General features: G+C 34.2%; 1 protein-coding gene across 1 annotated transcript; it reads left to right on the top strand.

The window, feature by feature from the left end:
* The first annotated feature begins 236 nt into the window (after window positions 1-236).
* On the top strand, window positions 237-13,405 carry LOC132561315 (large ribosomal subunit protein uL13-like). Its single transcript, XM_060226039.1, has 7 exons — window positions 237-270; window positions 1,112-1,184; window positions 3,138-3,203; window positions 5,240-5,341; window positions 7,060-7,205; window positions 12,117-12,239; window positions 13,284-13,405. Exons 1-7 carry the CDS (start codon window positions 253-255, stop codon window positions 13,365-13,367), a joined length of 612 nt encoding a protein of 203 aa, XP_060082022.1. The 5' UTR covers window positions 237-252; the 3' UTR covers window positions 13,368-13,405.
* Window positions 13,406-15,166: the final 1,761 nt, after the last annotated feature.

Genomic DNA, 15,166 nt, shown 5'->3' with positions numbered 1-15,166 from the left:
CCAGATATTTACCAAAAATAAATATAATATGTTATGTTGGCACAACAAAAATAATTAAGAAATACTTCAAACTATGTTTCCATATAGCTTTCAATATAATGTCATAGATATATCAAACGGTGTGCACTAGTAATGTACTTTTTCCGGATTTATGTTTCCGGTCCGTTTCTGACAAATAAATTTTAGTATGAAACTTCCTGTCCTCCCTGTATACCCACGTGGAGACCCCTAAGGTACTTCCTTTTTTCCACCATGGGTTTACAGAACAAGGTGCTTGTGAAATAATGCTGATGATTTTTTATGTTTTACATACCCTCAGTCTTGATAATCAATTAATTGAACACGAAGAATTCAAACTTTTCACTTTTCTGATATAAACCAACTAAGAAATGACTCTGTGTTACGATAAAAGATCTTGAAACACAATTTCGTACAAGTTTGCCTATGTCGACCGCCAATGGCAATGTACACGCGCTCGTTTATTACGCAAATGATATGAAGTTAATACTTATGTGTATATATATCTATATAATAATTTGGGATGTTAATATCGCTATCTGTAAAATTTACTGTGAATGAGAGGTTGTTGATGTTTCAAGCAGGCATACCTTACTTGATAACAGTTTATTGGGAGCCTAACAACATGGACCTGCTTAGATTTATATGAAAAAATAACGATAGATACCCATTTGCATGTGCGCGTGTGTAATTACAAATATATATATATTATACGGGTGTACATTTGTGTTCCTATAGCCTTGTATGAGACGTGTTCTAATACACACGTTCAGTCAAATTACAGGAGTATGCAGCAGTCATTTTAAAAAGTCCGTGCTCTCGTTAATGATACACTCGCCGGTGAAATATGCACAGCTAACATGTGTTACAGGCTTATATATAGTAACTTGATTTTCCTAATCAGTTCGATGCATCTATGGCCAAATGTCAGCAATACATACTTGCTAATTTTTGTATTTGAGAATACTTGATCACTGAAAATAATTCGCTTAAACTTAATATTTGGTTTTGTCATCTTGATCTAGTATGAATTTGAATAAATTTTGATAGTGTTAATCAGTATTTTGAATTCAATTATTGCTTTTTATTTCAGCCCATCATCATTGATGCCAGGGGCCATTTATTGGGCCGACTGGCAGCCTTGGTTGCGAAGACCATTCTGCAAGGTACTGATTAATTCAGGTTATAGTGCTTTGATTTAGATATGAGAGCAACTTAATGACCTTTTTCTTTGTTTTTATGAAATCAACACTTTAACAATGAAATTTTAAAATGAAGTTGCTAATTTTTTATGTGATATCAATGAACACTGACAAGTTCGTATTAGCTTTACCTCAGTAATTCATTTTTGAGGAAGAGATGGACTGCTTGTTCTTGGAAACTGTGTTTGTAAGGAGTAATATTCTAAATATATCCCTTATTTCATGAAAGAAATAAAACTCATCCTATTCATAATATAAATGACTGCACAAATATCCTCATCAAATATGGATCCAGTGATGCATATACATAAATGTCTGAACTTCTGAAATAAATTTGAAGTTACTTTTTTTGACTGAGGATCCAGTTTTAAAATAATTAGGGAAGGAAGTAAGATGGCCATACCACTTGTACAGGGGCATGGCAGTTTAATTGGTGGTAAAACATTCTACTAATGAATAAATGGTTGCTAGTTTGACTCTAGCAGTGATGCTGTGATGTGTCATTTGACAAATACTTTGCTTGTTCCAGTTGACTCAAATGTAATTGAGTATGTGGTTTAAGAGTACCAGAATTGTATTAAAGGTTTTGGTGATGAATGATAGCTATGGTTGTATGCTACCCAGAGAGCTGAGAAAGATCATAGCTGGGAGCAAAACATTCCATTAATCCCACAAATGGCTTTGAAACATGTTAAGACATTACTATCATTACAGTTGAAAGTTTATTGTCCCAGGAATTTGTTTAATATACCGTATTAATCCCTCAAATCAATTATTGATAAATTTATTGAGATTATACATGTATCAGTGATGTAAGAAAATGTTTATGTAGACGTGCAACTTTTAAGGTTTTTCTTTGTACATTTTCCCTATGTTTTCCTTTAATAGTAGGACTCACTCTATATATATATATGAATTATTCAAAGGTTTTTTTGATATGCTGCACTATTAATTTGCATCTTCAGCCGATTATCTTTTGGGTAGTGGGACATTGATTAGGCATCTTTCTCAAGCTAGTTGGTATGGATCACATGATGTATATCCTTAAATGTCTGAACTTCTGAAATAAATTTGAAGTTAACGTTTTTTACTGAAGATCCAATTTGAAAAATGTTTTCCCTTGATCTCGCTTAAAAGAAATATAACATAAATGTAATACTGTTTAAAGCAAATGTCAGTGTCGTAGTGGTGTAATAGTTGAGCAGTTGTACAATTTTCTTAGCTAGGCAATTCGGTGTCATAGATTTTGATGTTGAGGCCTAAACTGGGCTTTGGTAAATGATATCTGTGAAAATCAGAAATTTTTAGATAAACTACATCCATTTGCTCAATGATGTTTATTACCTACATTGTCTGATTTATGATTTAAGAACATTTCTGAGAGCTCTGGATTTAGTTTTATCATGGTGGTGTTTTTTGTTTTTTTTTTCTGATAAACATTTTGGCTCTAAGGGAAACAACCTTTTTCAGTGTAAAACAGTAAAATCACTGCACAGACATAGATATACCTGATATATCTAAATCCAATTCTTGTATTTTGATGATTTTTTATAAGTTGTTAGAAGTCGCAGTCAAATATGTATACAATTAAAGAAAATGCAGCATTGAAATGGCATGTTTTCAAAATGACATTTCCCACTCAGGTGAATGATGGATGCATAGTATCTTTTTAAGCAACAAGCACTTCATCTGTTCATGTGAAGATAAATGGTTAATATGGTGTGGTATTTTAAATCCTAGATATCTTGGTAACTTTTGTTGCTAACTTGTTGAGATCAAAGCAGCTTTATCACTAAGTTATAGTCATTATGCACCATTATAGTTTTCAGTTACATCATCTTATATTAAGGCTCAACTGTAGTTTCTTTTCATCAAGATTTGTACCTACAGGGCTAATTTGTGCTCACTTTCTTTCAGGACAAAGAGTTGTTGTTGTGAGATGTGAAGGTATCAACATCTCTGGAAACTTCTACAGGAACAAGCGTAAGTAACATCAAAACATGAATTCAGGATTCACAATTTAAGCTGTTTACATCAGAGTAACATCAAGTAAGGTTTTAGGGATTTAAAAGATTCACATGAACTTGATCCAAGTTGCATGCTGATTTTTCCTCAGTGTCCTTAGTATCAACATGGAGTCATTTAAGGTTTTAGGGGAACAAAATGAAAGATTCCCTATAAATAAGCTATGAGGGACTTCCTGCTGTCACCTCTAAGGTTTCGCAATTGATGCCCTTGTCATCAATGACAATAGGAGGAAAAGACTGTTTGATATAATTCATTTGGTTCTTCTGTATCTATTATAATTTTGTATTCCCAATGACCCCTGAATAAGGGCCAAAACCTCCAAAACCTGTGAAATTCCAGACTGTTTTTGAGGACTCCTGCATAAATACTTCTTTGATAGAGTATAACTCCAGTTTCAAAAATACAAGGAGGGACACTTATATTTGAAAGGTTCTGTTTTCTTAAAGTTGGTGGCCATTTTCTGTGTTTGATATCTTTAGATTCTGGTAACCCCATCTTATATTGACAGCACAAGTATGATGACCAAAACTTACCTACATTGTCTGATGTATCTGAAGACAGTATTGACTCTGATTGTGCTTGTTACAAAACATGATGAGGGACTAGTCAAATAAAACAACTAGAAAAAATTCCCAAAGTTGATGACCAAACAATGATGATCGGATATAATTAATCTTTGAATGAGCATGGTGATCGATATCTTGTGAACAATCATCAATACCTTAACATTTTACTTTGTTGTAGCCAACAATAAAGATGCTTATTGCCTAAACTTTTCATTATGGTGCAAATGATGGGTAAACGAGGCATTTTATTTTAGCTATAAAAAATATAACATTTCTACAAGGAGATTGCACTAATTGACTGAATATTGAGTTACAGTCAAATGATTGTGATTGAAAATAACTACATTGGAAAGCCTCAGTTATGGTTTTGCATCCGATATGTCATCTCTAGTTGGTGATAACTCACTATATCACAGCTCACTGTTACACTAATTATATAATTATGAAGATGACTTACCATATTTTTTGGATTATAAGCTGCAGCTTTTATCCTTCGTGGTCAGAAATATATTGTGGGGGGGGGATGAATGTTTCAGTACACCAGTACCAGACGGTAATGAGTTTTTACCAGTACCCATCCTCATGAGTTTGTGACTGAAACAGATAATCTTGAACCGTCATTTGCAATCGTATTTAGGATGATTTTAAGATAGAAGTAAAAATAACATTCTTATGGATTTCATAAATCATACCTTTCAACATGAATTAATATGATCTTTTGAACTTTCATAGTTGCTCCAGCAGAAGTTTACAATAGATGCATCCTGGGATCAGTTCAAATTCTAGAATGACTGCCATGCTTGTTTGTGATCAGAATGATTTTGTGTAACTCACAAGAAATAATATATGGGACTATTAGAATTTCATTGGCATGCAAGGGCTTTCTCTAATATGTAACAGTACAGGCACTAATAGAGATATTGTTAAGTAAATTGTACGTAATGTCGGGCCCTATATCTGTGCATAGACAATCTTTGGAGGCTTTTGAAATCTCTTTGTTATGACATTTAACTGCAAAGAATACACTTTTACATTTTTTGCATTCATTAATCTTAAGGAGTGTTGAACTTTTCTTTTAAGAATTTGTAATATGGTTCATCAAATCAAATCCTTGCTAAATTGTTCCCTTTAATTGTTGTGGTTGAATGTATGTCAACTTCACAATAAAGAGGATTTTGCCATTGTCACTGTATATAGCATGCAGAATGCCTCCTGATGCTTCGGCATCCTTTGGACCGTTAGATAAATGTTGCACAAATGATGACCAAAACTTACCTACATTGTCTGAAAAATATTGATGACAAACATACTCTGAATGTGCACAATATGAAATAATGAAAATTATGAATTTGATATTTTTATTATCTTGGGTGCATGACTTCAGGTGAATACATATTTAAGTATTTTTCTTTCATTTTGTTGTAGTGAAGGTATTGAAATACCTGAGGTTGAGGTGCAATGTGAAGCCAACAAGAGGACCTTACCATTTTAGGGCTCCCAGTAAAATGTTCTACAAGGCAGTGAAAGGTATTAAGGGAACCATTTGTTAAGAAAAACCTACAGAGATAATGAAATTTTGGACAAATACATGATGACATTTCCTTACCTACATTGATTTAATTATGAAATCAATCATCTTCTCTGATGTTTGTCCTTTGATATAATCGGTTAATTACATATTCAATTACATTTATTATATAAAAAGTTGAAGAGAAATGACTCTGCCCTTATCCTGCCGTATATTCCATGCCTTGCACTATGGAATTTTCATGTCAGTTTGTTTTGGGAGTTTTATCAAATATAGGAACATCATCCCAAATTAACTTTCATATTTATAGACATTTACTGCTATAACTTGATATCATTTTGCTTAGGAAGTTTTTTTTCCGTAAATCGATGAAGTATTTTCCAGATAGATTTAATGACCAAGCAGCTATATAGGTGAGGTAATGAGGACACTACATGTAAATCTGTTTGATATGAAAAGACATTAAAACTAATATTACAAAATTTATAAGAAAGCATTTTGATCGGTTTAAAAATATTTTGTAAAGAAAGGGGGGAGGGGTTCAATGTAGTGAAGGTATTGAAATACCTGAGGTTGAGGTGCAATGTGAAGCCAACAAGAGGACCTTACCATTTTAGGTCTCCCAGTAAAATAATCTACAAGGCAGAGAAAGGTATTAAGGGAACCATTTGTTAAGAAAACCTACAAAGATAATGAAATTGTGGACAAATACATGATGACATTTCCTTACCTACATTGATTTAATTATGAAATCAATCATCTTCTCTGATATTTGTCCTTTGATATAATCAGTTAGTTACATATTTACATTTATTAGCATAAAAAGTTGAAGAAAAATGACTTTGCCCTTATCCCCCTGTATATTCCATGCATAGCACTATTGAATTTTTATGTGTCAGATTGTTTTGGGAGTTTTCTCAAATATGGGAATATCATAGCAAATGGGGCCTTTACAAACAGTTTTTCCATAATTATATGACCAACCATCACATTTGTTAGACCATCTTATCTTAAGGAATCCTTTTACAACTTCTGTATGATCTAGCACATGGATGTTTTTCCAAACTTGCATCACTGTCACTCTCTTCGGCAACAGCAGTCACCATCTTGCAGGCTTTTCTGATGCAAACATGAAATTTCCAAAGTAGATTCAATATAATTCAAAAAGGAAACAAGGTTAGCCTATCAGAATAGATATTAAACTTTTGGGCTGATCCATTGTAACTTTAAGAGAAGGATGTTACTATTTCAGTGCAAGAGTAGGTAATGTGCTTTAAAGTAAATTTGTCAAAGGGGAAAAGAGATTGATATAACTAAATATTTGACCTGCTGCTCAAACAACAATGATGAAACCTTACCTACCTTGATTATATAGGAAATAATTTTTTGATCTGATATTTGTGTTGTAAAAAAGTTTTGTGCTATTGGTAATGCTGATCATGTGCTATATGACATGTTAGAATATTTCAATTTCAACTTGAGTTGGACTCTATGCAACAACCAAATTTAGCTTCTTTCATCTGTCCATTTGACCAGATTAATATTGATGGTTCTGTGAGGGGAGAGTACCCTTGTTCGATGATAAATTTTAAAGAAAAGTAATCAAATTTCTTGCAGATTTGCAGACTGCGTCATATTGTCAGAAGAGCAACTCAATTCATAGCCCCATAAAATCAACTAAAACGAGGCTTGATGATTAAATGAAATTTATTTATAGGTATGTTGCCCCACAAACTTGCAAGAGGAAAGGAGGCTCTCGGCAGACTGAAGGTGTTTGAGGGTATCCCTGCTCCATATGACAAACAAAAGAGGATGGTTGTTCCTTCTGCCCTTAAAGTCCTGAGGATCAATCCATGCAGAAAGGTACCAAATGTTATTTATCCCAGAGGGCTCTCCCAGTAATAAATCTACATAAATGTACTAGAGTTCATGACTTCAAAACAGATCATTTTCTATCACACTTGGGTTTCCTGGCTATTTCTTCAAAGCAAATTATCAAATTCCATGAATAGTACTCTAATTCAAAACCTGGAGTCCAGGGATGAGATGGATGTTTAACTAGGGTAGATAGGTGTTATGGAGCTTATTAGAGCTGTTCGCTTCCAACGGAGCTGTTATTTACATTTGTCAAAACTTGTATCTTGTTTAATTCTTAATATATGGTTGGAGGATCACTGTAATGGTGAATTATGACTCATGTCACTCCCTGACTGTCAGTGTTGAGGTATGAACTTATTTTATTACCAACTTAGGTTAGTGTACCTTTCTGGGTACAATCTTCTCTCATACTTTCATTTCTACAAGGGAGATGATATTTTCCTTAGTTTCCTTATTTACTGTTTTGATGGCTACATCTTTGAACCAGAAGGGGATTATTGATTCATCACAATTTAACACATTGATCTTGTTGCTTGGAATTAGAAATTAACCTGGTCGATTCATGTTGAATGGTTAGGTTATGGTTTTTACAGCACTAAGCACTTTCTTGTATATCCAAGAAGTAAGCAGAAATGGAATAATCTTTCTTTTATACCATGTTGCTAAGAAATTGGTAATCAGATGTGAGTTATTTATTTTTGTAAAACCATAGATAAGTTGCAAGATATTATGTTTGAGAATAACATTTGATTGTTGGTAAGCACTGATCATGAAAACATTACTACACCAAAGCAATGCGGCAGGCTAAGGTTTAATGTTTATTGTCCGAGGTTGGAAGAATAATCTTTTAAGTTGTTAATGTCTCCAAATTGTGTCTGATCTGCCATGAAAATAGTATCATGTATCAAAACAAAGCACTGAAAATGTGAGATTCTTAAGAAGAAAAACGTATGCTTCAGTCTGGTACCAAAACATGTGATAGAATACAAAATTGAGACAAAAACAATGACTTATCATTTAGATACCGTTTCTCTGCAATTGTAAATTAGAGATTTAATTGATGTATCTTGTTGCATGGAGAGCATTATTTCAAATTGTGAGTTGAAGTATCTTTCTTCACTACCCTTTGCTTGTTGATGATGAGAAACCATGTCACCGAATCACATTGACATGTCATGAAACAGAATCATGTACCACCAACTGAGGCAGGCATTGGGAGATGAATATTTGTGTATCGTTTAGTATTTTGTTGTATATTTCAGACATTTGCTCTCCATGACAATTTGAAAATGATTTAGAAAATTTTAAACCAAAGCAGTGATATATATATATAGGGTGAACTTGCAGAAATATAAATTGATGTTACATTGTTAACATTTTTTAACCTAAAATAGGATGAAGTAGTTGGATTTGTTCCTTTCACTTCCTACATGTGTATTTGGTGATAAGTAAATACAGCAGTCATATTGATGAGTCAAACCTCATTTTACATGTATTGAATCTTGGCAGACAAATATGCACAAAAGTATTTGAAATGCGACTTAGGTATAGGTAAATGATCAGTTTGTTTTCTTCTCTTATCAGTATCTTGTGTCTACAGGGAAATTTGTAAATGAAAATCTTGAACATACTGTTACTATTCTTAATTTGAATTAAAAAAACATACTGTTTCTACCCTTTGCTTGTGGATGATGAGAAACCATGTCACCGAATCACATTGACATGTCATGAAAACAGAATCATGTACCACCAACTGAGACAGGCATTGGGAGATAAATATTTGCAACATGGGGAATGCTGTCATTTAGGTGTATTTCAGACATGATACAACAGTCTGTTAAAAAACCGATCGTATGGACTAGATTTTTCATTGTATGATATCTTGAAGCTATAACAAATGAAAATTGTTTAGTTTATTAGAGATTGAGTGGATAACCTTTAGCTTGTAATCTGTGACAGATTTCATGTGGTTTCTGTAGTATTGTACAGGCAGCTCTTTGGCCAAAACTCCAGATCTGTTTACTGTTGCTCAAACATCAGGGAAGTGTTTACGTCTTTAACATACTAAAGTGGACACCCAAGTATTAAACTGTTGATATATGGTGCTTTTATATTTAATCATTTTTAGTCCCGTTGTTATAATTTTCACATTAATGCCTGTTTATGATGAGAAACCATGTCACCGAATCACATTGACATGTCATGAAAACAGAATCATGTACCACCAACTGAGACAGGCACTAAAGGTCTATTGCTCTAGTTTCCTCTCGCAGTAAGACATCTACACTTTCTGTTCTAATTCAGGCAAGGAAGATCAATTGAAATTTCAGCAGCTTTTTAGTTTCACTTAATTGTTGTAAAAGAAAATCTGAACAAACTTTTAACTGTATAAAACTTCATTTAGCCACCTCCATTTTCCTTTAGTCAGTTATTACTAAACCATTTATATCTTTTGATGAAAAAAATTCACAAGAGAACAAAGTACACATCAAATAAAGTATATTTGTACGACTTCTGTATATTTTGTGCACATGCTTGTTAATGATGAATGAATTCACCGATTCATTTTGCGATGAATATGTGGCCATTGTCTTCTACCACCAACTGAGGCAAGCATGATCTGATAATGTATCTTCAAATTTATGTAAAGGCTGTATTATTTAAAGACGAATTGCCCAAGTATTAGTATGAAGACTTTTGACAATATGTACAACATATTTGTCTGTATAGTCTTAGCACCATAACAATTCTCCTGTAACCACAACTCTCATGTAGTGTGTACTGCCCCAAACTTCCATTAGTTTTACACAGATTAACATTGTTGTGTGTGTGTGTGTGTGTGTGTGTGTGTGTGTGTGTGTGTGTGTTTTTCTCAACGATGTGTATTTAGGTCGATAGGTCATGGGACGATTAATACTTTTTAAATCAATGCCTGTTGATGATGAGAAACCATGTCACCGAATCACATTGACATGTTATGAAAACAGAATCATGTACCACCAACTGAGGCAGGCACTAAAGGTCTATTGCTCTAGTTTCCTCTCGCAGTAAGACATCTACACTTTCTGTTCCAATTCAGGCAAGGAAGATTGATTCAAATTTCAGCAGCTTTTTAGTTTCAAGTAATTGTTGTTAAAGAAAAATAAAACAAACTTTAAACAGTTTGTATAACACTTTATTGCTATCCTTAAGTCACTTATTTCTTATAAATATATATCTTTTCATGAAATAAAAAACCAAGAGAACTAAGTACATGTCATATAAACAAAGTATATTTGTGCAACTTCTGTATATTGTGTGCACATGCTTGTTAATGATGAATGAATTCACCGATTCATTTTGCAATGAATATGTGGCCATTGTCTTCTACCACCAACTGAGGCAAGCATGATCTGATAATGTATCTTCAAATTTATGTAAAGGCTGTAGATTATTTGCAGCCAAACTGCCCAAGTATTAGTATGAAGACTTTTGACAATATGTACAACATATTTGTCTGTATAGTCTTAGCACCATAACAATTCTCCTGTAACCACAACTCTCGTGTAGTGTGTACTGCCCCAAACTTTCGTTAGTTTTAAACACAGATTAACATTGGTGTGTGTGTGTGTTTTTTTTTCTAAACGATGTGTATTTAGGTCGATAGGTCATTGGATGATAAATAATTTTCAAATCAATGCTTGTTGATGATGAGAAACCATGTCACCGAATCACATTGACATGTCATGAAAACAGAATCATGTACCACCAACTGAGGCAGGCACTAAATATTTGTCCTTTAAATTAAAAAGATTTTTTTAGGTTGTGGGATGGGATGTGTTGGATTATTTTTTGTTAACCAGTTGTTGCAAAAGTAATATATAACATCTTCTGCTCATTTTCAACTTAGTACAAAGAACTGCCATCATAATTAATATGCATATTAATTTTTGAAGGCATTTCATAATCATTTGCCCAAAATTTTCAAAACAAAATTCAAATTTGAAATTATCAATATCTTTTAGAAAAGACAGCTGATTGCTTCTGTCTGCACACATGCTTGTTAATGATGAATGAATTCACCGATTCATTTTATGATGAATATGTGGTCATTGTCTTCTACCACCAACTGAGGCAAGCATGATGATGGCATTTCGGATAACTGAAAGAAAATATTCGGATTTCAAATTTTTAACAAAGCACAAAGAATATCTTTTTAACATTTTTGATTTGGTGACTATTTCTATTGTCAGTTGTCAATTTATAGACTGATTACAGTCAAAGTGGCTGCCAATCATCCATCTTAAATTCAGACAGTAGACTGTACATGTGTGAAGTAGGATTCATCTCAGATTTCTGCATAAGAAGGAATCAATGTTGGATATGATTTTCATGAAGCTTGCTCCCTACGCTTCTTTCTTATCCCTTTCTTCAGGCTTATCAATCTTTCACACAATATCTTAACAACTTCAGATTCCATCAAAGTGTAGCAAGTTTACAAGATAGTGAACAGGACTGTTGTAATTTTATTGACTGACTGCGTCCCCTACAATTTATCTTATGGAAATAATTATCTGATTTTGGCCAAATGGTGGTTGTTTCCTGCTTATACATTTGTTCTACTGTTCTGTGAATCCTCCACTTGTTTGATGCCGCTGTCTTGTTCTTCAATTTTTATTGCACATGGTACATTGTATTTGGTTTTGTTGCCTAATGGCTATAGATAAACACTGCTAGAAACATATGTTAATACTGTGTATTGCAATGATGTGATATGCATTTAAGAGGGAAAAAATAGCAAAATTGAAAATAGAATTAAAATTGCCAAGTGGGGGGAAAACATGTGACTTATAACAGGTATGATAATAGAAAGCCAAATCTTTTCTGATTTTCTAAAGATATGTTTTGCATTTTCAGTTCTGCGACTTGAATCGTCTGGCACATGAAGTTGGATGGAAGTATCAGTCAGTGATTGCTACCCTGGAAGCCAGGAGAAAGGTCAAATCAAAGCAGTTCTACGAGAAAAAGAAGGAAACTGCTGTAAGTTTCTGAAATATTGTTAGGGTCCTTGATAGGGAATTGTTTGAAATGCTATTTATCGAATAATTTCTTTGTGTTGATCAGTTGGGTTAAAGTGATGTAGTTATTATCAGTGATGGTGATCATCACATTCAGTAGAAATTTTTCTGTGTTAAAAAAATGGTGATAAGATTGGGAAAATGAAGGATATTAGATTGAGAAAAAGAAAAGAAAAAAACTTGGACACCTGTTTTTGTGTCAAAAGTCGTTTAAAATACTGGTGACTGCTGTTACTGTATAACACAAGAAAAATGGGGTTTTAGGTTACCTGAGACAAAGTCTCGGAGTGACCTATTGCGATCCCCTTTTGTCCGATGTCATAAGTTGTAAACTTTTAACATTTTTTACTTCTGGAAAACTCCGGAACCAATTTCAATGAAATTTTACAGAAACCTTCCATAGGTAAAGGCACACCAAAATTGTAAATTATAAGATCCCCAATTATCAGGGGCCTGAGGGGCGGGGCCGAAATGGTCAAATTGATCGAAAGTTCAAAAAACTTCTTCTCAAATCCCAGGTATGGTAGAATCAAGTACTCTTCATGGATGGAAAGAACTTGAGATGCTATCTCAAAATTGTAAATTTCATGACCCCAGAATCTCGCATTCCCTTCCCTCTCCCCCCCCCCCCTATAGTTTATATAGGAAAATCATAGTTTTCAACATTTGTTTATTTTTCATTGGAAATAGTTAAATCTTATTAGAAATATTAGTTTAAGATGACAGCTAATGAGATGCAGGGGCTGATGGGCAGGGCCAAAAATGGGTCAACTTGACTGAAATTTCAAAGATGAACTACTATTCGTTGATGGAATATTTTGAACAGAAAAATTTTAATTTTGAGTGTAATTTCTATTAATTCAAACTTGGTAAGAAGACTTAGCATGTGAATGCAGTTAATGTATACACATTTTACAAGAAGCATTGTGACTCGGGTGACTATTAAGTCCCTTGGGTCTTTTGTTTAATTTATCATTAACGGTGAAAATGCTTTTTCTCTTTAAAGGTGCTGAGAGCCAAGGCTAGGAAGAATGTGGCATCCAAAATAGCACCATACCAGAAAGTGATTGAGGCCTATGGTTTCAGTTAAGCAGTGCATTATACATTAATAAAGCCTGTGGACAGTGATATCTAGTTGTTGATTTCTAGTGTTACCTTCTGAATTGTGTGGAAAATTATCCACACAACAGATCTCGTACGCTTACTCTAATTGCTCTGGAGGGCTTGTCACAGGCTCATAATACTTGTATGTTGTTATAATTATTGCATTAGCAACCAGTCTTACTAATGCATAGCCTGTCTCATACCAAGAGAAATGCATTACTGTATAATCTAACCAAAATGACACTGAGAAGTCATTATCATAGCGCCTACCAACTTTGAAAGTCTAAGGGATTGCAGAGAAGATCTCGAGACAAGATCAAAAAACCTTTCAAAAGCAATTGTGGATGATTCAGTAATTGTATTAAAAATTGTCCATTCAAAATGCTACACAGAAATCTGCTTTAAAATGCTTTAAATATGGATTGAAATTGTTTGAGAATATTTGGACATTGAAATGATAACAATAGAGAACATCATACTTTTAACTTTGGAAATTTGTGAAGCTACCGAGGAATATCCAAGACAGAAGGTGCACTAGTCCCTCCATACCGATAGTTACCTATACTCAGCTTTCAGATAAACTACACAAGACCGATATAAGACCAGACAAGCTCAAACTGGATAATCTAGGAAAGCTTGCTCTGGTTTCTTTTATATTGGTCCATGATCTGCCAATTTTCTGTCCGTTCTTAAAACTCTTGTTACCACTATTTCTTGAAGTACTGGATTGATAGATTCTCCGATATCACATGAAGGTGTCTCTTGTTCTGTTCCTCAGCATTACCCAGTTCATGACTGATTTGAAAAACAAAATGGCCAATCTCTTCACTTCATTTGTAGGTTAATAATTATTCTTTCTGCATTTTTCATTTTGGGACTGGAAGAAAACAAGATGGTTGACAGGCAGCCATATTGGATTTTTAGGTCACCTGAGTGGAAGGCTCATGGTGACCTATTGCCATCATGATATGTCTGTCGTCGTGCGTCGTTAACTTTTCACATAATATTCGACGACTTCTCTAGAACCACTGAATGGATTTTGACCAAACTTGGCACAAAGCATCCCCATGGGAAGCCGCTTCAAGTTTGCGAAGAAAAAGGGCGTGGCCCCAGGAGGGGGGGGGAGGGTAAAATTAGTTAAATCTTTAAAAATCTTCTCATGAACCAACAGTCGGATTAAGTTCATATTTGATATTTAGGGTCCTTATGGCAAGGTCTACAAAGTTTGCAAATGGAAAAAAACCGGTCCCACTAGGGGGCGCTCAAAAGGATAAAAAATTCAACCATGACGGATTTCAACCAAATTTGGTAGAAAGCATCCCTTAGTGAAGGACATGAAATTAAGTTGAAAAAAGTGATTATATCCCCTTTGGGCCCATAAGGTGTGTAAAAGGGGCCATATGTAAAAACCTTCATTAAATGACGACTTCTCAAGAACCAGTGGATGGATTTTGACCAAACTTGGCACAAAGCATCCCCATGGGAAGCCGCTTCCAGTTTGCGAAGAAAAAGGACGTGAGGGGGAAAAGGGGGTAAAATTAGGTAAATCTTTAAAAATCTTCTTCGCATGAACCAACAGTCAGATTAACCACTGGGTTTATCATGTCTAAACTTGAAACGAATGTTCTTCACAATGTCCTGGCAAATGTTTTAACTTTTTGGGGCGGGACAAAATCCATGATGGCCACCCTGGCCTCTGTTTGGCTAAGACATTTTGGACTTCCTCTCAAGAACCACTGGGTGGATCATGTTCAAACTTGGTACAGATGTTTTACATACGGTCCT

Source organism: Ylistrum balloti, unplaced genomic scaffold (genome assembly GCF_031769215.1).
Source record: "Ylistrum balloti isolate Yb309-2 unplaced genomic scaffold, AGI_CSIRO_Ybal_v1 Utg371194, whole genome shotgun sequence".
Lineage (NCBI taxonomy): Eukaryota > Metazoa > Mollusca > Bivalvia > Pectinida > Pectinidae > Ylistrum > Ylistrum balloti.
This window is presented reverse-complemented; position numbering and strand designations above follow the sequence as displayed.